At 34.8% G+C, this 23715-nt stretch overlaps 3 protein-coding genes across 3 annotated transcripts; 2 read left to right on the forward strand and 1 right to left on the reverse strand.

The window, feature by feature from the left end:
• The first annotated feature begins 5145 nt into the window (after window positions 1-5145).
• Window positions 5146-6914, forward strand: LOC142540365 (dof zinc finger protein DOF3.7-like). The gene is made up of 2 exons (XM_075646470.1): window positions 5146-5320; window positions 5903-6914. Exons 1-2 carry the CDS (start codon window positions 5294-5296, stop codon window positions 6704-6706), a joined length of 831 nt encoding a protein of 276 aa, XP_075502585.1. The 5' UTR covers window positions 5146-5293; the 3' UTR covers window positions 6707-6914.
• A 6748-nt stretch (window positions 6915-13662) lies between these two features.
• On the forward strand, window positions 13663-16338 carry LOC142540375 (pentatricopeptide repeat-containing protein At2g13600-like). Its single transcript, XM_075646482.1, has one exon. The coding sequence runs from the start codon at window positions 13861-13863 to the stop codon at window positions 16336-16338; it is 2478 nt and encodes an 825-aa protein (XP_075502597.1). The 5' UTR covers window positions 13663-13860.
• On the reverse strand, window positions 16227-19062 carry LOC142540383 (uncharacterized). Its single transcript, XM_075646495.1, has 5 exons — window positions 18654-19062; window positions 17605-17810; window positions 17069-17167; window positions 16843-16916; window positions 16227-16703 (listed from the first exon to the last, which is right to left on the reverse strand). The coding sequence occupies exons 1-5, from the start codon at window positions 18931-18933 to the stop codon at window positions 16478-16480; spliced, it is 885 nt and encodes a 294-aa protein (XP_075502610.1). The 5' UTR covers window positions 18934-19062; the 3' UTR covers window positions 16227-16477.
• Window positions 19063-23715: the final 4653 nt, after the last annotated feature.

A 23715-nucleotide genomic window follows, 5' to 3' on the forward strand; every position in this document is an offset into this window, starting at 1 on the left:
CTTCATTTTTCATTTTTCATTTCAGGTCTCATCGAACACAAAATACACTTCAGCCCTTTGTCATACTGTTCTATCCTCATAAATTTTTTTTGAAACCCTAATCTAAGGGGTGGGGGGAGGGATAGAACCATTGTCATTTTCGTGGGGAATATAAGTGAGAACCAACGAGCCAATGTCCCGGTCTCCATAATTAATTAGCTTATATATCAGTCATAATTAATCCCATTTTCTGTGGTCGGATTTTTATATACATTAATCTTGATTAGCTTTTGAGTGGAGCTGGCAAAGCACTAACATTTTAAAATGATTTTGTTGTGAGATTTTATATGTCGAATTACATCATTCTGATGGGAAAGCACTATGAAGATGACAAGTCTTTAATAAAATATACACAAATTTCAAGCGAGTTGGTGCATGTTTTCTTCAAATCAACCCACTGAGATTTTGCTTCCCCACTAGTATGTATGCTCATTCATGATCTATATATATATATATATATATATATAGTTTTGATATGCTGCACGCTTACCGTGCACATCTATGTGAGCACCGATGAGGTGTCACACACCCATTGGATGTGATGAAATATAGAAAAATTGCACATATAATATCAGAACGATGTCACTCACCCATTGGATGTGCTTTCCTATCAGAACGATGTAATTCGACATATAATATAAAGTAAGAGTCGATGGGGCGAATATCTCTCTTTTTTTATTGTATTATGTTTGAAATTTAAAATCTAGTGATTATTTTAAGTTAATCAAGATTTATGTCGTAATTAAAGGCCCCACTTGACCAATTAGTAGTACTAATGGAAAATTCTTTTGTCCTTGAAGTAAAAGTGTAAAATGAGTTGTTATGTAAAAAAATGTGTGTCTACTCTTTTTATCCTTTTGTGTGAAAAAGGGAAAAAAATTGAGTTTTGTTTTGGGAAATTTGAAAGGGAAGTGATGTGTTTTTGTTTTGTGTGTGGTGGACAAGGTCACCATCTTACATTTGATATTGTCTAATTTGTGCAATTATTCTAATGATACGGCTCCATATTCCTTACGCTGCCCCGTTTAGTTATCTTTGAAGCGTGTTGAAAATGGGATTGACCCGTTTATTCCTGTCTAAGCCATTTTTGACATTCCAGAATAGATCTCTTGTGATACGGTCTCACGAATTTTTATATGTGAGACGGGTCAATCCTACCGATATTCACAATAAAAAGTAATACTTTTAGCATAAAAAGTAATATTTTTCATTAATGACCCAAATAAGATATCTGTCTCATAAAATACGACCCGTGAGATTGTCTCATACATGTTTTTTGTCTAAAAATTAGAAGTTATTAATTTTTTAAAATTGAAATGATACGAGATAATATAACATGGAAAGAGAAATATGAGATGAGGATTAGTTTTTTTGGAATTGAAAGAATATTTTTGGAATTATGAAAAAAACTTCATGAACATATCGAAAAGTTAGTTAATACAGAAGTTTAACATTAATTACTAATATAAATATATATAGTAATTGGTGCGTATTAGTCTATTAGACAAGGATATGAGTAGAGTGTATTTTCTTTTTATCGCATAAATAAATTAATTTTGAAAAAGTTTTTCTCACGAGATATACCGTTAAATATGAGTAGGGCTTTTGTGAGACGGTATCACGAATCTTTAACTGTGAGACGGATCAAACCTACCGATATTCACAATAAAAAGTAATACTCTTAGGCTACGTTTGGTTTGGAGGATAAAATAATGAAATGATTAGCAGAAAAATGATAAAAAAAATGATTGAAGTAGATAATGATAAAATAATATTATGTTTGATATGATTGTTAAGAATGAGAAAAATAATAATATTTTGATGAATTGACAAGATTGCCCTTCCAGTTTTGTGGCGACGGTCGACGGCGGAGGTGGTCGACGGTGGTCGGCCGGCCGGAAGCGACGGCGGCGGTCAACGACAGGAGGAGGCGGGAGGCGGGAGGCGGCAGTGACGGTGGTCGACGTCGGCGATGGTCGGCAGCAGCGGCGGTGGTCGGCGTCGGCTGGCGGCGACGGTCGGCGACAGCCGGCGGCCTGCGACGGTGGTCGGCGGCGGGCGGTGGTGGTCGGCCTGCGATCGGTGGAGGGAAGTGGTTGTGAGTTTGGATTTAAGAGAAGGATAAAATTGAAAAAATAGGATGAATTAAGAGTGAGATAAATAATCCTAGGGGGTGAGGAGTAGGGGTGGGTACGGTACGGTATACCGTACCGAACTACGGTACCGTATACCGTACCGAAAATATCGGTATGGAATTTTTCCATACCGATACCGATACCGGAAATTCGGTATACCGACAATTTTTTCGGTATACCGAACTTAAATTTAAAAAATAATAATAATAAAAAATTATTTTCGATATTTCGGTATATACCGAAATACCGAAAAAAAAAATATTTCGTACCGATACCGATACCGAAAATTTCGGTACGTCGGTACGGTACCGTACCGAAATTTTCGGTATCCCGAATTTTTCCGGTAAGTTCGATATTTTTTCGGTACAGTTTTTCGGTATTTCGGTATTTTTTCCCACCCCTAGTGAGGAGTGATTATTTTATCACACCTAATATAACATAATCATTCATAGAAGGGATTGACTTGGTTAAATAAAAAACGTACCAAACATGTGATTAGGTAGGTTAAAAAAAATAAACTTACCTAATCACCCAAACCAAACACTGCGTTAGAATAAAAAGTAATACTTTTTCATGGATGACCCAAATAAGATATCCGTCTCACAAAATACGATCCGTGAGACCGTCTCACACAAGTTTTTGCCGATAAATATTTCTTATTATTTTACTTCATAATGATTAAAATATAATAAATTAAATGAATTATGATAATTTTTTAATTCATATAATAAAATCAATTTTCGTTCAAGAAATCAAGGATTGAACCACGGCTCCGCTCGAGTGTGACGCATATTGGTGACACATGTCTGACACCGTCCAATCATATGTGGAGATTCTCCATCCGAATTGACGGTCTAGATTAGCTCCTTGATGTGGAACCCATCATGCGACGTTTCGGTCTCCGGTTAGCCTCAATGGGGGCCCATATCCTAGGAGTCCCATTACCATGTGCCACGTGGCGCCTCGGTTTTTGACCTCCAGTCGCCGTTAAAAATGTTTGGCGGTTAATTTATTAGGGTTTGCGTGAAGAATATTTTCACAGAATAATTAGCTTTTTTATTTTTATATTTATTATTTTAAGGATTTGGGAAATGGGTTACGATGAATTACATAACTATCACATGCACATTATTCCTCTCACATTGAATATGATGCCACAAAAATTGTCATATTTAGATGGGTCTAAACTCATCTAAAAAATTAGCAAAGCCTGATAAAGGCCAAACCTCTTTATTAACCAGGGTCGGAAGAGACCGAGCTCATAGTATATTTCAAAAGAGGCCGAGCTCAAGAACATATCGAAGGGCCAGACTCATGAAAAGTCTGACAAGTTCGAGTCCACCTACTGTTCACTAGAGGGATCTGAACCCTTTAATGTGGCCGAGAAGTCCGAGTTCTGGCGCAATTATAGGATATGAAGATATTTTCGTCGATAAAGGAGGAACTTCGATAAATACGTGATTCGATCAAATCTCGTCGAGATAAGGCAAGAGTAGTCGCCATCAAAAGTTCTAGCTGTTGTGGTCATTGACTACTATCCTCATGATGTCTCTTATCTCAAGTAGAGTTCTATCTTAAGAAAAATTCTATTCTTATAGGTTAACTAACCTCTTCTGTGTCTATAAATATCATGTATTGGCTTACGATTTTATTCATTCACATTCTCTTGCTTACTTGACATCACTATATCTCACTCTTAAGTTTGCTCTCTGGATTGACTTAAGTATCGTAGGGGTCACGTCGAAAAACTCTCCGATGCCCCTAACCCTCCTCTTGTCTGTGCAGAACCCAGACCACTAACCCGATCCACTCAGCTGCAATTATTTGAAGACCTGCTCTCTAGACAGAACCCGAGATAAAATTCTGGTATCATCAAAATATAATTAAATGAGTTAAAAAACTTTTCCCATATATTACAAAAATTTATAAAGAAAATTAATGAAAATCTCGATGTATCGGTATGAGAATGTAATTAATTATCTACAACAATAAAAAGTAATTTGATACATCGACTATTGGTTGAATGATTAAATTGATGAACATGTTTTTTTATGAGACGATCTTACCGACTTATATTTGAGAAACGAGTTGACTCGGTCCATATTTACAAATAAAAGTAATACTTTTGGCATAAAAAATAATATTTTTATGGATTTAGTTGAAGATTTATATCACAAAATTGACTCATGAGACGATCTCATAAATTTTTTTTAATGTAAATTGGTATACAAACTTTTGTTAATGGGGCTAATCGGTAGATATTAACCTGATTCAGGCCAATTTCCGATGAAATTTACCTAAAATATATACCTCTTATCACAAAATTACAATTTTCACAAGCGTATAATTAACTAGTATATAAGTGCATACTTAATTAATATCAGCACATCACTTTTTCTTTTTTTACAAAATTGCTAAATTTAGAAAGGGATTTTCTTTCACGCATCTCTCCTGTTTCTATCTTGATACTTATCTACTTTATATGCTCTAATTTTTTCACTTCCTAAACGCTAAATACATTAAATTTCATATGAAGATCATAAACGTCAAAAACATTAAATATAATGGAATGTGATTGCAAAAGTCATTTAAAAAGATCATTACATGTCATATATAATTTTTCAAAAATTTAAACTTACAAATAAAAAAACTTAGATTTTTCCGTATCATATTCTTAGTCTAGTATTTTTCTAGTTTTGGTAATTTTAGTCATTTATCATGTGAAGTGCTGATCTACACATGTCAGCGCCGTATTGGTTCTATATTAACGTCATGTAATAAAAAAAATTGAAGATTAAAACTTAAATTTGACAATATAAATGATCAAAATTGCAAAATACAAACATATAAAACCAAAAATACGATTTTCCATATATATATATATATATTTATCATCATATAATGTGTTGTGAATCGATGTTTGTGTATCTTTATATATCGAGTAAAGTATTAGCAAGTGGACAAAACTGATCCTTCATTTCGCACTACCTTCGGACACACAATATAGCATAAGCTACCGCCAACACAAACCCTCCAAGTACCTTTCTTGCTTTAAACCTTTCTTTCTCTCTCAAAAGTTGCTCTCTTTCTCCCCCTTTTTTTCTTCATCCTCTAGTGCTATGGATACTAATGCTCAGTGGCCACAGGTAAAGCGAACAAAAACATCTTTAGTTTTCCTTTCTTCTGTGATATCATTACGACTTTTTTCTTCTTTCTACGGTACTTGGGATTTGAAATTTTTTGGTTTCTTGTTGCTTTCTTGATGGCCATTTTTATTTAAAAGTCCATTGCTAGCTTTACCAGAAGATGAGATAATTTGATCTAACAAGCCCCACTTATGCATAATCAATCATCTTTTGCTTGAATTTTTATCTTTGCGTTTTCATCTGTATGGAAAGTAGTGCTTAGCTAGCAAGCTCCCTCAATTAAATTTCTCTTTTTCCTTTTTCCCTTCTCTTTCTCCCTTTTTTCTACTCCATATATCATCTGAAAAAGATTCGATAAGAACAAGAGAAGTAGTTAATTCTTGTTTCTTTTGTTTGTTTCGTGATGTTTAGCCTTTGCTTGCTTTATTAGGGTTAATTATTCTTAGTTTTTTTTTTAATTTGGTATACAAAAGATTCATTGATTTTTTTTTAAAAATTTTTTGAGCAATATATCATGCACTGATAGGTTGTTTTCTTGACACCCTTTTTCCTTTTCATTGCCAAATCTTTACATATTTCAAGGGAATTGGAGTTGTGAAACCACAAGTTGATCAGAAGAAGCCGAGGCCTCAAAAGGAACAAGCAATAAACTGCCCTAGATGCAGTTCTACAAACACAAAGTTCTGTTATTACAACAACTACAGTCTCACTCAGCCAAGATACTTTTGCAAGACTTGTAGAAGGTACTGGACTGAAGGTGGAACCTTGAGAAATGTTCCAGTTGGTGGAGGATCAAGAAAAAACAAAAGATCTTCTACTGTGCTTCCATCCGTAAATTCTTCCAAGAAATTAGTGGTCCCAAACCCACCAAATTTTTCACCTCAGAATTCCAAGATCCATGAAGGGCAGGACCTGAATTTAGCTTATAATCCATCCCACTATAATGGATTTCCTGAATTCATTCCTTTTCCTTTCGGAAGTGACACAAAAAATCTTGAATCTCAAAACCCTAACAACACTTCTTCGAATCCTTCTTATTTTCCAGTCATGGAGCTTCTCAAGACGGGGATCAGTTCAAGGGGATCACTGAGTTCTTTCATGACAAATATCCCACCAGTTTCTGATAATTCTAACTCGGTTTTTTCAACTGGTAACAATTTTCCCGTGCATGGATACAAATCAAGCTTGAGTTTTTCATTAGATCTTGGAGTCGATCATAATCAAAATGGATACGGGAATCTGCAAGATCACACAAACTCATCAAGGATTTTGTTCCCTTTTGAAGAATTGAAGCCTGTTTCAACAAACGAGCAGTTTGAGCAAGATAGAGGGCCAGCAGAATCAAATGGATACTGGACTGGAATGCTTCCCGAGGGTTCTTGGTGAAAAAAAAAATCTACATAGTATAATCTTATAAAAAAGAGAATTTGATCATGGGAAACATTTAAACTTTAATTTGGGTGCTTTATTTTGTGCATTATGTTTCTTTTTCGTTTGTTTATTCTGATCTTCTCCTTCTTTCTTTCTTCTTTCTTTTATTCTCTTGGAATTTGCGAGTGATTTCATTTGTTTTAGTTTGGCCTTGACAGTATGATATCAGAACTACTAACAGTTAGGCTTTGCATATGTGCAATTTTATTCCTTATTTAATCATCAAACTTGCCACTATATATATATATATATATATACAACGTATGAACTTTGTTTGTCATTAAATTGGAAGCCAAAAATTGAACCTTTTTTGCATTGCTCAAACTTTGCCAATGCATAGTGCATTTACTCCCTTTTTTTTCCCTTGTAATGATGATGATTATATATGTCTTAAATCACTTTTTAGTAGTTCAATTAAGATATTTTGAAAGAAAAATATTAAAGGCTAGGACTTCTAGGTTTAATTTATTGGAGTTACAATAAAGTGATTTTTAGTGGGATTGATGAATATTTATTATATTACCAAGACTAATATGTTTTGTGATCTTCCCATTGGGAATGAAACAAAGACAAATAAAATAGACTGATTATTTATAATGTAGGTTGATTGTATTATGACTCTTTTATGCGTAGCCACTAGTGAGCTAATATATTAATTATCAATCAACATATTTATTTTGTGTTTAAAAATAAGATTCTTCCAACCATTAAAGCACATTAAAGCGGCTTAAAGAAGGATATATTTATCGAAATAAATACGAATTAATAACCATTTTTTGGGTCAATGTTTCATAACTTTACATGTATCACATGGTAGAGCACTTGACGAAGATTGTAGCTTAATGAAGAAGAATTCTACGGTCAAGTTATGTTTCCTTTTATGTGGAAAGTGTTCTCTCTTTTTTGTTTTTATAAAAAATAATCGTTATAATTATAGTACACTTAGTATTATCTGAACTTAGATTGTATTTAGATTGATGGATGGATTTGAAACTGAGGATTTCGAACTTCAACTAGTTATTTTTTAGTCATTGTGGTGAATTTTAAATTGATCATAATATGAAGACATTTCAAATCCTTCGTTCGAATACTCTCTCGAACCCAAATTCTTTGATTCAAAGATTACCGAATTAAGATCTATATTGAAAAGAAAATCAATTGCTTTATCGTTTAGTTATTTCATTGGCCACAATCACATGTGAATGTGTATGTATATATATTGCCAAGAATTATGGGATTATTTAATCATTAATTAGTCAATATATCTTATTTTACAGAACATATATATACTGTAAATTAAAAAATGAATGATCAGGTGTAAATAAGTTAGAATATATGGGTAGGTCTCTTGTGAGACGGTCTCACGAATCTTTATCTGTGAGACGGGTCAACTCTACCGATATTTGACAATAAAAAAAGTAATACTCTTAGCATAAAAAGTAATACTTTTTCATAGATAACTCAAATAAGATATCCGTCTCACAAAATACTACTCGTGAGACCGTCTCACACAAGTTTTTGCCAGAATATATACTCTCTCCCTGGTATGTTTGTTTCTTTTCTCCAAATAGTAATATTTATTATTTTTGTCTGCATATAATAGAGGAACTATATATGTATGAATCGAATACGTAGCACGTGACATGGATTGAGCACTAATAGGGACGACTTGAAAAAGCACTAAATGTGATTAATTGAAAAGCACTAAATGGTTGACAAATTGAAGGGTTGTAATATTCTCTTAATTTTCTCAAGATCAATTTTTTGGTTCATGATGAGTATTATATAGTACATGGAATCAATGTTTTATAACCGGACTGCTTATAAAACCGATCTATGATAAAATAGCGGTTTAATCAGTCGGATCGGTTCAACAAAACGGTCGGATCGACACATTTTTATATCATATAAATTAAAATAATAATATAATATAGTAAATAATATATTTTAAATTTTAAAGATCTTAAATGCTATATAAATAATAAAATATATACTTTCTAAAGTTTAAAAAATCAAATAAGTTCTATTACTACTAAAATAATTTATTTAATAAAGTTCGAAATCTAACTAATATATACCAAAATTAAATTTAAAATTTTAAACTAAAAAAATAAAAAAATTTGTGAATCGGTCTCACCTGTTCAATACCGGTCCGACCGATTCTTGACCGGTTTGACAAAGAAAAAGTGTTTTGGATGATGTCCGGTCCGTGGCCGATTTCCTGTCAAACCGATCGATCCATTTCTGAAAACAATGCATGAATAACTATTTGCATGTATTCTCAATAATATAAACATTTTATAAGTGGTTTATGGATAAAACTCTATTTCTGATTCAATTTAAACACACACATATATATATGTTTATATATTACGTAAAAACTCATGTGACACTGTCTCACATATCAATTTTATGAGATGGATCTCAAATCAATGAAAAATATTACTTTTTATGTCAAAAAAATAATTTTTCAATGCATATATCAACCGGATCAAAATGTCTCACGGATCTATATCTGTGAGATCGTCTCACAAGAAAACTACACACACACATATATGTGTGTGTATATGAACCATATTAGTATTTTTGTCTATAAATATGTATAATACTTTTTCAAAATACATAAAATGCTAATGCTATAATATATCAAGAATATATTTCCATGGCGCCCTAGGAGAAAAAGATAATGTGTTTGTTGCATATAAGAAAGGACAGTGTAACGACCCATTACAGGCCCAGTGGACCGCCCATACGGCCCACTGCCCCGATCGACCCAAGGCTATCCCGATCTTGGGCTCTCCAAAGGGGTCTTTTCCCTCACGGGCTTTCCATAGGCGTCGTACGGGTTACTCATAGGATCTCCCCCTCCCTACCAAGGGGTTTCTTTCGCCTCCCCAGGACTCGATCCCATGACCTATAGGATAAGTACATTATAGGTCATGGGATCGAGTCCTGGGGAGGCGAAAGAAACCCCTTGGTAGGGAGGGGGAGATCCTATGAGTAACCCGTACGACGCCTATGGAAAGCCCGTGAGAGAAAAGGCCCCTTTGAGGGAGCCCAAGATCGGGATAGCCTTGGGTCGATTTGGGCAGTGGGCCGTATGGGCGGTCCACTGCCCCTGTAATGGGTCGTTACAATAAAAGGCGCCTTTTATTGTAACGACCCATTACAGGCCCAGTGGACCGTCCATACGGCCCACTGCCCCGATCGACCCAAGGCTATCCCGATCCTGGGCTTTGCTCTATGGGCCTTGGCCCATCTATGGAACTCTTCCCTCACGGGCTTTCCATAGGCGTCGTACGGGTTACTCATAGAACTCTTCAGTCCATGCACTGAAGCTTGTGCCTTCCCAGGATCGAACCTAAGACCACATTGATATATAGGTACTTAGCACAATCCTGGTACCAATTGAGCTTACTAAATGTAACACCCTAACCCCATGATATTAAACTATAAATGCAATAATGCGGAAGTCTTAAAAAGATTTGGAGAAAAGTAATAATAAATAAAATTTTGGCAAAGTTTGCACCTAATTATAGATTTACCAAAAACCCCAAGCAAACAGAGTAAACATTACCACAATCAATCTTTCCAAAATACACATAAATCCCATCTCCAAAAGTACCAAGTGTTTGACAAAAGATGCAACATAATTTTCTTGTTCAAAACATGCACCAAGGTGCAATACTCAAAACCATTTTAACAAAATATAATTCTCCAAGCTTTGGCACATGCACCTTCCATGCCTCGACACTTCTATCGCTATTCCTTTTTACCTGCATCACATTACATAACTGGAATGAGTTTACAAAACTCAGTAAGTGGAACTTTCAATAACAATTACATATACAATAGTGTAAAGAAAGGAATCATTACAATAGAACCATAGGAAATGCCATCGTTCAATGTAATATATAGATAACAATTATAAGATGGCATTCTATCAACCATTTCTTTCATTTTCCTTGTATGGCATTGATAAGTCATCCGTCGATGGTATACATGTACATTTCAGTCAAAATCAGTCACTGTACATGTTAAATGTTGATCAACTTCCGTTATGTGGGTTTAGAAGTGCTAGAAGCACCACCACTACCATATAACTATCAAGCCATAAAAAAAACCATTGAATCATTTTATCAAACATGTGGAGTGCATGAATTAGAACTAGCTCCTTTCTTAGCAAATGGCATCAAAGTCCCTTCCCTTTTCTTTCAATCAGTGAACCATTACATAGCAAGTATATAATCAATGGATTAAAGGAGCTAGAAACAATAGCAACATCATCAATCATACATATAGGCCATGAGATGCATTCAAGGAAAAATCCCACTTACAACCAATGAAACTTGTTGTGATAGCTTCTTGGTGGTTGATCCTACAACACAAGATCAAGAATATACCATTAACTACACATCTTCAACCTATAAATTACCATTCAAGCCTAAACCACCATTCCCTTCACTTCAACCAAATACCCAAAAGATAAATTCCCTTACCTTGGTTACTTGCTCTTGAGGATATGAAGATCACACCTCCAACTTGAAGATTCAAACCTTGGAAAGAAAGGAATTAAGTGAAGAAATGAAGAACCCTAGTTCCTAAGTCGATAGTTGCAAGAGGGAAGAGAGAAATGACTAACTTATTGGCTTAGAAACTCTTAAAAATATGTTTTCTACGCCAATTACACGGACCCCGTGCCCCCCTCCGTGTAAAGGTCCGTGTACACTCGGGAAATCACTCATTTTTCATGGCAAGACCCGGACCCCGTGTATGGGTCCGTGTAGGGGTCCGTGTACCCACTTTCAGGGGCCAAACCTGCAATTTTTCTTGCGAATTAGCCAAAGTGGTAAACATGAAAGTTGTAGCCCTATGTCTTTCTTGAAGCTCCCAAAATTTCAGGTCATTTGAAGGTCTGAGTAAAATGTTAAGCCCATTCTCCCAACATGTGTCAGTGCAGGAACAATGAAACACACGACACACTTCGGGCCACTTTTGACTCATCTTCCTCAACTCTTTGAACAAAACTCAAAATAAGAAAGTTGTAGCCTTGGATCTTAGCTTTCTAATGCAATTGGCCTCATGCCATTTGGATCAATATCCCATTCATTATGCTAAAAACCGTAACAGATACCAAAATTTTCATATCGTTTCTGCACCCCAAAAACATATTTGGCTCAAACCATCCAAACCATCAATCCAACTCCCTAACATTATACCTTCATGACAACAACTCCTCAAATACACAACCATCTACTTAACCATACCAAGACCATACAATAAATAACCATGAATACAATGCAATAACGATATTGATGCTATAACATGCAATACCAACCCTTCCATCAACTATACTCATAAACCATATCAATAACCATGATCAATAATAACTTAACCATATATCCATAACACCAAACCATAGAATAACATCATTGACAATAGAAAGATAAAAAGTTGGGATATTACAGACAGTAACTCCGAGTTCTTCAAAACATATTGCCCAAACAAGTTCTGTGATTCATGTTAGGGTCAATTAATTAGTTCAAGAAATGCACATTATGATTGAAGTGGCTATAAAATTTTCAAAGAAAGTTCATGCCCACTCACGTTCCCATTAACATTTTGTGTGGCTCCATTAGTTTCCTACATTATATATATATATATATATATATATATATATAAAATAATGTGTGTGTGTGTACATACATACATGTGCTATTAACCTAAAATCATAATTGTTAGCAATTTAGCATTACACTTTTGCATATTATATATGTACATGTATATGCAGTGTGTACCAAAACCTATCTTGACTTGATAGTTTTGACTTGGCAATAGCAAATTTCAGTATTTTAATAATAATAACATTTTTATATTTAATTAGAAAAGGTGGGCCCACAGACATTCTCCCCCGACAGGCGTGCTGAAGAATTATCCTCTCCAAGTCACTAAATCCTCTTATGAATCGGCCCACTACCCACCACAATTATTTTATAAAAAAAATAATTTCATATAGTGAGATATAGATAATTGAATACACGATTGAGATATACTAACTGTAGGATCTCATCGACTACTTGGTATTATGTTATTGTACGACTTATAGTTAATTAGATCAACTGTTAAGATGATATGAGTTAGAGTGAGTCTCATGTGAGACCGTCTCACGGATCATAATCTGTGAGACGGATCAATCCTAACTATATTCACAATAAAAAGCAATACTCTTAGCATAAAAAATAATATTTTTTCATGAATGACCCAAATAAGAAATTCGTCTCACAAATACGACCCGTGAGACCGTCTCAAACAAGTTTTTGCCTGTGAGTTAATATGCATCCTACCTGATTATTTTTCTCGAATCTTATATCTCGACCATTCCGTTTTAAAGTTGAAATCAAGGCAGTTTTTTCGTCACGACTCCCGAGACTTTGTTGAAACTTAGGTATTTATGAGTTTGCTGCACCATTAAAATCTATTTTTCAAATAATTTTATTAGCGACGATTTTACAAATTTATATTTATGATATGAGTTCATCGGTTTCATATTTTGAGTGAAAAATAATATTTTTGACATTTTAAAAAAATAATATTTTTCATAAATAAATCATTGACAAAATTTTGAGAAGCTTTTGAATATAATTATAAGATTGTGTTTGTGGAGAATGCTTTGAAATCCATAAATTTCTATTATAGTTTTATTTTTTTGCAGTGAAACAATAGATGGAATGTCAAATTCAGACATTATTTATTTACACATTCATTAGCAACACAATTTAAAATTTATTTCAAATAATATTATTATTGAATGAACTTAAAATTTATACAAACTAACATGAAATATTTTATAAAAATCTAGGATTTGAAATTTATGATTTTATTTTTCTAAACAAAATAAATAATTGATCAATCTGAAAGCAACCTAATGGGTTTGAGCTAGGATCCCCCTCCTTCATCTGATTTATGTGCGTATTTTATTATTGTTACATTGTCGTATGGATGCAGATAAGTGGTGTTGCAGCCATATATGAATTGGTAAGTTTTCAGTTCAAGCTTCAACTTCCGAGGACTCCAATTCAATTCATTTTCGTATTAAAGAATATATCCATATGAATTTGACTTCCCAACCGCCGCCATTTGTATGGAGCAAGCCCGCCAACGGAATTTCATTGCAAAAGCCGATAAGATGCAAGCTCGATGGAGATATAAATTCCACTGCGTATGCTACCGTACTCGATTCCTGCAGCTCCATAAGATATGGAAAACAGGTTCACGCTCACTTGCTCAAAAATGGGTTCTACATGCGAGAGTTTGTCGGGACTAAATTGATGCAAATGTATGGTAAATGTGGTAGTCTCGAGGATGTTGTACGAGTGTTCGACAAAATGCCTGACAGGAACTTGTACACATACACAGCGATCCTTAATCTGTGTTTAGATAATAGGCTCTTTCACGAAGCTTTTATTTATTTTGAGGAGTTGCTGTTCGAGGATGTTGAGTTGGAGTTTTTCGTCTTCCCAGTGGTGTCGAAGATATGTGGGGGATATGGAGGGGTTGAATTGGGGAGACAGATACATGGTATGGTGTTGAAAATTGGCGTGTGTTCTCATAATTACGTGGGGAATTCGTTGATTGATATGTATGGAAAATGTGGGAGTTTGGACGACGCCAAGAGGATTTTGAGTAAAATGTCGACAAGGGATTGTGTTTCCTGGAATTCAATGGTTACAGCCTGTGCTGCTAATGGGCTGGTGTTTGAAGCAATGGAATTTTCGGAGGTGCTGTCAAAGCAGTGTAACTCAACTCCAAACCTTGTTTCTTGGAGCGCTTTGATCAGTGGGTTTGCTCAGAATGGATACGACCAGCAAGCACTTGATTTGCTGTACAAAATGATAGCTTCAGGATGTCATCCGAATGCACGTATATTAGCAAGCGTTCTTCCAGCCAGCGCAAGATTGAAAAAATTGAGATTGGGGAAAGAAATCTATGGATACATAACAAGACATGGATTTATGTCTAGTCCTTATGTTGTTAATGGATTAGTCGATCTTTACAGGAGGATTGGTGATATGGAGAGTGCTTACAAGATCTTTTTGAAGTTTTCGGTGAGAGATGAGGTATCTTATAATACTATGATAGCAGGGTATTGTGATAACGGGATGATTCTAAAGGCAAAAGAGCTATTTGATCGAATGGAGGGTGAAGGTGTAAGGAAGGATTTGATTACTTGGAACACAATGATTTCGGGGTTCGCAGATAATTTCAGATTCACAGAGGCTTTGAGAATGTTCACAGAATTAATTCAAAAGGGAGAAGTTGAACCAGACTCATTTACCTTGGGGAGTGCTCTTGGTGCTTGCGCTGACTCAGAATCTCTGCTATTAGGTGAGGGAATTCATTCATATTGCATCATCAAAGGCCTCGAGTCAAATCTGTTCGTGAGTGGAGCATTAGTAGACATGTACTGCAGATGCCAGGAACTGGAATCTGCAGAAATAGCCTTACAGGGAGTACAGGAAAGAGATATAGTGATATGGAATGCTTTAGTTTCTGGTTATTCTCGATGCAACCAGATGGAAAATATGCAATACTGTTTGCAGCGGATGAGAGCCGATGGATTTGAGCCTAATGTATATACATGGAACGGAATAATTGCAGGATATGTGGAGAATGATCACCATGAGTTGGCTCTGCAGTTGGTCTCTGAGATGCAGGCTTCAAAAGTGAAACCTGATATATATACTGTCGGTATAGTTTTACCTGCATGCTCAAGGTTAGCCACGATCGAACGGGGCAAGCAAATTCACGCTTATGCCATCACATGTGGATTTGAATCAGATGCTTATATTGTAGCAGCTCTGATAGATATGTATGCCAAGTGTGGTTCGATCAACCGTGCAAAACTAGTTCATTCAAGGACTAATGGAAGAAGCTATAATTTGGTTACCCAAAATGCAATGCTAAACGCATATGCGATGCATGGATATGGAGAGGATGGGATTGCTTTCTTCCGTGACATGCTGATGGATGGTTGTACACCAGACAATGTGACTTTCCTAGCTGTTCTTTCGTCATGTGTTCACGCAGGAGCAGTGGATACAGGAGTAGAGTTCTTTGATTTGATGGGGAACTATGGTGTAACACCAACCTTAAAACACTATACATGTATGGTTGACCTTCTAAGTCGTGCTGGCGAACTAAAACAAGCTTGCAAAGTGATCGAGAGTATGCCTATGAATCCGGATACGGTGCTTTGGGCTGCTTTGCTAAACAGTTGTGTTATTCATGGGGATGTGGATCTAGGAGAAATGGCAGCATCTAAGCTTTTCGAGTTGGAACCAAACAATTCAGCAAACTATGTGATGCTTGCAAATCTATATGCTTCTACTGCTAGATGGCATCGACTTAAAAGGATAAGAAAACATATAAAGGATGAACAATTGCAAAAAAATCCAGGGTGCAGTTGGATTGAGGATAAAGATGAAACTCATGTGTTTATGGCATTTGACTTAACTCACAAAAGAGCAAAAGAGATTTATGATGTTTTGGATAATTTAACATCACAGATGAAATTGAAACATGTCTAGCATATGGTTCAATGCTGCAAATATTCTGTACAAATGTACTATAACAACAAATAACCACTCACGTTGTGGGTGACATCAACATGCTCATGAGAGTTGAATAAACTCTAAATTTCGAACAGCTCCATTCTTGAGTTTGCATTCAGTAAATATCAACTGAGTCGAGCACCCTTCTGGCTTGAATATGCAAAGCTGTCAATCTTTCCTCCGGATTCTGGGTCGATCCAAATTGACTTGCTGCCCATATTAAGGAGGCAGATTTTTCCCCCAGGAATTGCCTTATGTCCTCGTGTATTGTGACCACGGGAGGTGTTTTTCTTCCATTTAGATGTCCAATGATTAGCAACAGAAACTCCCCACATTTCAGCCTGATTGCATAACCATACCATCAGACGAGTGAGAGAGATGGAGGGGTGTGTTAAAGAATACAAACATAATGGAATTCAGATTGCAGAAGCCACCACGAAGTGTGCAAGATTTTGAAGATATATCATGGAACAAGGATACCTTAGATTTTCATCCACTTGTTTATCTCTAATAAGCATAGCAACTTCCTCAATGATGTTGCATTCCTCAAAGTCCTGGCATGTAATCAAGCGATAAATATCAATGATGAAGCCTTCAAATGTCCATTACGAAAATAACTTAGCATGGGTGAAAGGATACAAATGAAATTATTTATGAAACGGACTTTTCCAACCATTTTTGCAGTGACATGATGAATGAGGCCTACCATTTGATTGGAAGAAGAATCTAGCATAATTGTTATGAAAGCATCCAGGCATGCACCATGCTCAAGTACTCCACGAGTTGACCATATATTCATCAAAACCTGATTGATGATTGATAAAAAAAATAAGTAAAATCTGGTGAGCCCATAAAGATCAAGTTTGTGTAAAACACCAAAATAACTAAAATGATACATAAAAATGTAAATAATGGTATTGAATTATAAGTTGTAAAAAGATGCGGCCTTCTCCAAATCTAATCTCAGGTTTTTCCTTCTCTACGAAGGCAAGTATTAGTAAACACAATTCACATTTTTATTGAACTTTTCAAAAATATTGAGGAACCAAACACAATATAGAAGATAAAGTTTCCGTCAAATATATATATATATATAGAAGATAAAGTCTTGGATGTGTTCACTTCTTAATTTTCAGAAAAGGTGTGCTAAGAACTAAAAAGTTAGAACAGACGTTTTTCAGCATTCTAAGTATCACTGTACAATAACCAGACCAATGCAAAAAGTATCTTGTATACACATACAGTTATCGCCTTGTGTTGATGAGCCGAGATTGCACTCTCTCCATGAAGAAGACAGCATCCTTCAAGAACTCGCAGTGCAAGAGCCACTTCAGCATCAGTCGAAGGACTGGTTATATTCATGGGTTCAACAGTAAATATGTGATCCAAACATGTCACTGTCTGGTCTTCCATCTCTTTAAGAGAATGTTGAAACAGAACAGGAACCACTGTAACATGCACGATACCAGTCACATACAAATTCTAGTTACTTGCATCAAAATTACTCCCAGTGTCATCATTGGAGAACATCATGATAAATTGCCGATCCAAATAATGTGGTTCTACAAGAGAAACACCACCTTTTGAATCCATGAAAGCAAATTCAAGTAAAATAAATATCCAAGCGTTTTTTCCTATTAAAATAGGTGGAGTATTCTTTTTAAATATGACTTACATAAAAAATAAGAAGCTAATACATTAAATAAATATCTCTAAAGTTCATTCGTTCACTATACTGCATATTTCTTCAAGATAATATACACACAAAGTCGGTTCAAAATTTAAAGAACATATATGCTTATGCAACATTGGGAACACCGGCATCTGAGGCAGTCGAGGCTCCAATATTTAGCTCCATCAATTATAGGGCTGAAATGGGATAAAATTACTCTAAATTAATGATTATATCTCCTAAGATCTGGGTTCACTGCCTATTGTATAGATGATGAAGTACAGCAGAAATGTAAAGCAACTCAAGCTACCATGTTTGAGTTTAATTCTTTGCCAATCAAATCAAGCTCAAACACAGTATCAAGTTCCATACGAAATTGAAACGTAGCCAGAAGATTCATTAAATCGTATGGTTCACAATCACACCTGCACTTAAAAGTAAATTAGCAATCACAGATGAAATTCGCCACCATTGAACTCCATCTATTAGGCTTGCTAATATGATTAACCGACAAACATACACCAATCAAATACATTTCTCATATTTGAATTCTTGCCACATGATCACAAGTTATTAAAAACTTCTAGAAAAGCAGATAGAGCAAATTAATGAAAATTACCCTGGAGTTCAGGAATGGATTGCGAGTGACGAAACAGATCTATCATATTATCCGACTCGGCGACGGATCGGAGGAACTTGAGGATGCTACGGAGTCCGCGAATTCGAAGGAAAGAAAACTCCGCGCTCGCTTCCCGTATCCCGGTTCGGAGCGCGAGTGTCACCTCTCTATATAGTCTCTGCTTGTCCAGCGATTTCACGAGCTCAAGTACCGGCGATTGGGGCTCGGCTTCCGACTCCGCGGTCAGGCTGTCGCTCCAAAACGGCCTCGTAAAGTACATTATGAGTTGACACTGGAGCCGGCTTTTTTAGCTGCGCCGGAGACCGATGTGGTTCTGGATATTAATTAACTCAGAAAAACGCGACTCGAATTTTTTGTTAGAAACGCGAGTAATTTAGGGAAAACAACATGGCTAGTTGATTCAAAAAGGGGAATATATCGATTCTTTTTCTTATACGAATATAAGCCAAAAATGTGTGTGTGCATTCTCCGAAATCACATGTGTTTTTCAAATGGATTATATTGGAAATCTAGAACATATATGATATTTCAAAATTAATGTTTTAGATCTAACATTAATATATGATTTTCGAGTACTCAAATATGTATAACAAATTTTGATATTAATGATACGTTTTTTCATATGAAAAATTTGGTACAAAACTTTAAAAATCTGATATTAATATAATGTATTTGAATACTAAATATTTCAGATATGACACTAATATATTACTTTTGAGTAACCGAATGTGTATAACTAATTCTGGTATCAATGACACGTGTTTTTTCAAATGAAAATTAGTTTAAATATGTGATACTAATATATGATTATTTCAGTATAAACGTTTTCAGATCAGATAGTAATATATGATATTTGAGCACACAAAGATATATAGTAAATATTGATATTAATATAGTTTTTTATATTTTATACTCAAAATTTTATATTTTATACCATATCTAAATTAATTGGTTCTACATTATCATATATATTCCAATTTTTTTATTTTTTGTACCGAATTTCATCCGAAAAATAATTGTTGGTCAACTGAGTGTAAAAACATTTTTTGTGTGAATCACAGACTTTAGAGAGTTTCGGTCTGACATGTACGGAACACACATTTAACTATGTTGTTCGAGATTTCAAAGCAAGTATCCCTTCAATAAATATAGTTAAATATAGTGTAGATTATATCAAAAATACACAAATTTTAAGTATCAACCTTCAATAAATATAGTTAAATATAGTGTAGATTATATAAAAAATATAAATATTTTAAGTATCAACTGAATCAAATTGAGTATGTAATTATAATTTTTAGATATGACATATTTGTTAACAATTATTTTGGTCAATAAGGTACATATTGTTAAAAATATGATACAAATGTATGTATTCCATGTATCAAGTGACTTAAATTGAGTATCAATCAACTGAAATTGAGTGTATGTAATATAATTTTTGGATTTTTAAGTTCATAGAGTTGAAATTAAAACATGTTGTGAAAAAGTAAAAATTTATGGTAAAAAGTAAAAATCTCAAACTCTCAAAATTTACCAAACTACACACTTTATAATATTTTTCTCTCTACTCAATTGTAATTTTCTTCACAAATGAGAGATCTATTTATAGGAAATCTTTACAAATAATCCAAAAATAAAATACATCATTACCTACATCATCACACACTAATTTTCAATATTTACAACTCTTATTTTCAACATTCAAATATTCAACATTCAAATATTCAATACACACATTTTAAATATATTTTTCAACACTCCCCCTTGTGATGATGATCATAATGATTGTCTTCATTACGTGTTTTTATACTGCCTCGTTAAAAACCTTACTAGGAAAAACCCAGTGGGATAAAAACCACAGCAAGGGAAAAAGAGTGCAGTCACGTAAACTCCCCCTCATGTTGACACGAACAATTCTTCACAAATTTCGTAGATTGCGCATCCCAATATTATATATATGCTTTCTGAATATTGACGTAGGAAGCGCCTTTGTGAAGAGATCTGATGAATTTTCACTTGATTGAATGTGACGAACATCAATACATTTATTCTTCTCAAGCTCCTTGGTGAATGCGAAGAACTTAGGAGGAATATGTTTAGTTCTGTCGCTTTTTATGTATCCTTCTTTCATTTGAGCAACACATGCAGCATTATCTTCATATAGTATCACAGGCTTCTCGTCGAATGATAATCCGCATGAGATTTGGATATATTGGGTCATTGATTTTAACCACACACATTCACGACTTGCTTCATGTAGTGCAATAATCTCGGCATGATTTGATGAAGTTGTTACGAGCTTTTGTTTCTGTGAACGCCAAGAAATTGCAGTGCCTCCACGAGTAAAAACATATCCAGTTTGGGAACGTGCCTTGTGTGGATCAGATAAGTATCCAGCATCGGCATAACCAATTATACTTGGATTAGCATCTTTTGAATACAAAAGTCCCAAGTCTGTCGTTCCTCGTAGATAACGGAATATATGTTTAATTCCGTTCCAGTGTCTCTTTGTTGGATATGTGCTAAATCTTGCCAACAAATTTACGGCAAAAGATATATCAGGCCTTGTACAATTTGTAAGATACATAAGGGCACCGATAGCACTTAGATATGGTACTTCTGGACCAAGAATATCTTCATCTTCTTCACATGGTCGGAATGGATCCTTTTCTATGTTAATGATCTAACAACCATTGGAGTACTTAAAGGATTTGATTTATCCATATTAAAACGTTTAAGGATCTTTTCTGTATAATTTGTCTGGTGAACAAACATTCCACATTCTTTTTGTTCAATTTGTAAACCCAGACAATACTTGGTTTTTCCAAGATCCTTCATTTCAAATTCTTCCTTCAAGTATGACACAACTTCTTGAATTTCCTTATTCGTTCCAATGATGTTTAAATCATCAACATATACAGCAATAATTACGCATCCGGATGTTGTTTTCTTAATGAAAACACAAGGGCATATTGAATTATTTACATATCCCTTTTTCATCAAGTGATCACTTAGTCGATTATACCACATTCGACCAGATTGCTTTAACCCATATAATGATCTTTGTAATTTCACAGAATAACATTCTCTGGGTTTTGAACTTTGTGCTTCAGGCATCTTAAATCCTTCAGGGATTTTCATATATATATTACTATCAAGTGATCCATATAAGTAAGCTGTAGCAACATCCATAAGACGCATTTCTAAATTTTCAGATATCGCCAAGCTAATTAAATACCGAAACGTAATTGCATCCACCACGGGAGAATACGTTTCTTCATAATCAATTCCAGGCCTTTGAGAAAAACCTTGTGCAACAAGTCGAGCTTTATATCTCACTATTTCATTTTTTTCATTTCGCTTTCGAATAAAATCCCATTTGTATCCAACAGGTTTTACACCTTCAGGTGTAAGGACTATAGGTCCAAAAACATTACGTTTATTTAGCGAATCCAATTCAACCTGGATAGCTTCTTTCCATTTTATCCAATCATGCCGATTTTTACATTCACCAAAAGATTTTGGTTCATGATCTTCATTATCATTTATGATGTCGATTGCCACATTATAAGAAAATATATCATCAATTTCTTCTATATCTTTTCGGTTCCATATTTTTCCACTATTAATGTAATTGATAGAGATTTCATGATTCTCGTCAGTTTGTGGTTCTGACAGAATATTTTCACCATCATGTGTTTCTTCAGGAACACCATTCTCTATTTGTGATCATCATGTGATTCTTCAGGAACATCATTCTCTATTTTGTGATCATCGTGTTTCTCTATAAATTTTCTTTTTCGAGGATTTTTATCCTTGGAACCGACTGGCCTTCCACGCTTCAGGCGTTTAATGACATCATGAGTATCTTCAATTTGTTTCTTTGGAGTTTCAATTCGAGCAGGGGCATTTGCAGCATGTATATATGATTTAGTTACCCCCTTTGTGTCAGCAAATGCATCTGGTATTTGATTGGCTATTCTTTGCAAGTGTACAATTTGTTGTACATCTTTTTCACATTGTTTTGTTCTTGGATCCAGATGTAACAATGATGATACATGCCATGTAATTTTTTTTTCGGTATGTTTCTGTTCTCCCCCTAACATTGGGAAGATTTCCTCATTAAAATGACAATCAGCAAAACGTGCTGTGAACATGTCGCCTGTCTGAGGTTCAAGATATCGAATGATTGATGGACTATCATAACCGATATAAATTACAACCTTTCTTTGAGGTCCCATTTTCTTTCGTTGCGGTGGTGCAATAGGCACATACACCATACATCCAAAAATTCTCAGATGAGAAATGTCTGGTTCTTTACCAAATGCAAGCTGCAATGGGGAGTATTTATGATATGCACTTGTTCTGATGCGAATTAATGAAGCAGCGTGTAAAATTGCATGTCCCCATATAGAAATAGGGAGCTTTGTTTTCATTATCATTGGTCTAGCAATCATTTGCAGACGTTTAATCAATGATTCAGCCAATCCATTCTGTGTAAGTACATGAGCAACATGATGTTCAACAATGATTGCCATAGACATACAATAATCATTGAAAGTTTGGGAAGTAAATTCACCAGCATTATCAAGTCTAATTTTCTTGATTGTATAATCGGGAAATTGATTCCTCAATTTTATTATTTGAGCAAGTAATCTTGCAAATGCAACATTTCGAGTTGACAATAAACATACATGTGACCATCTGCTGGAGGCATCAATTAATACCATAAAGTATCTGAATGGTCCACATGGTGGATGGATTGGTCCACAAATATCACCCTGAATACGTTCAAGAAACATTGGTGATTCAGTTTGGATTTTGGCTGGTGATGGTCTTATAATAAGTTTTCCAAGAGAACATGCTTTACATTGAAACTTATTATTCTGAAAGATCTTCTGGTCTTTCAGCGGATGACCATATGTATTTTCTATAATTCTTCGCATCATTGTTGAACCAGGATGTCTCAATCGATCATGCCAATTGGTTAATATTGAAGAATTATCAACTACCATGTTTGATTCAATCGGACTTATAT

Source organism: Primulina tabacum, chromosome 1 (genome assembly GCF_025594145.1).
Source record: "Primulina tabacum isolate GXHZ01 chromosome 1, ASM2559414v2, whole genome shotgun sequence".
NCBI lineage: Eukaryota > Viridiplantae > Streptophyta > Magnoliopsida > Lamiales > Gesneriaceae > Primulina > Primulina tabacum.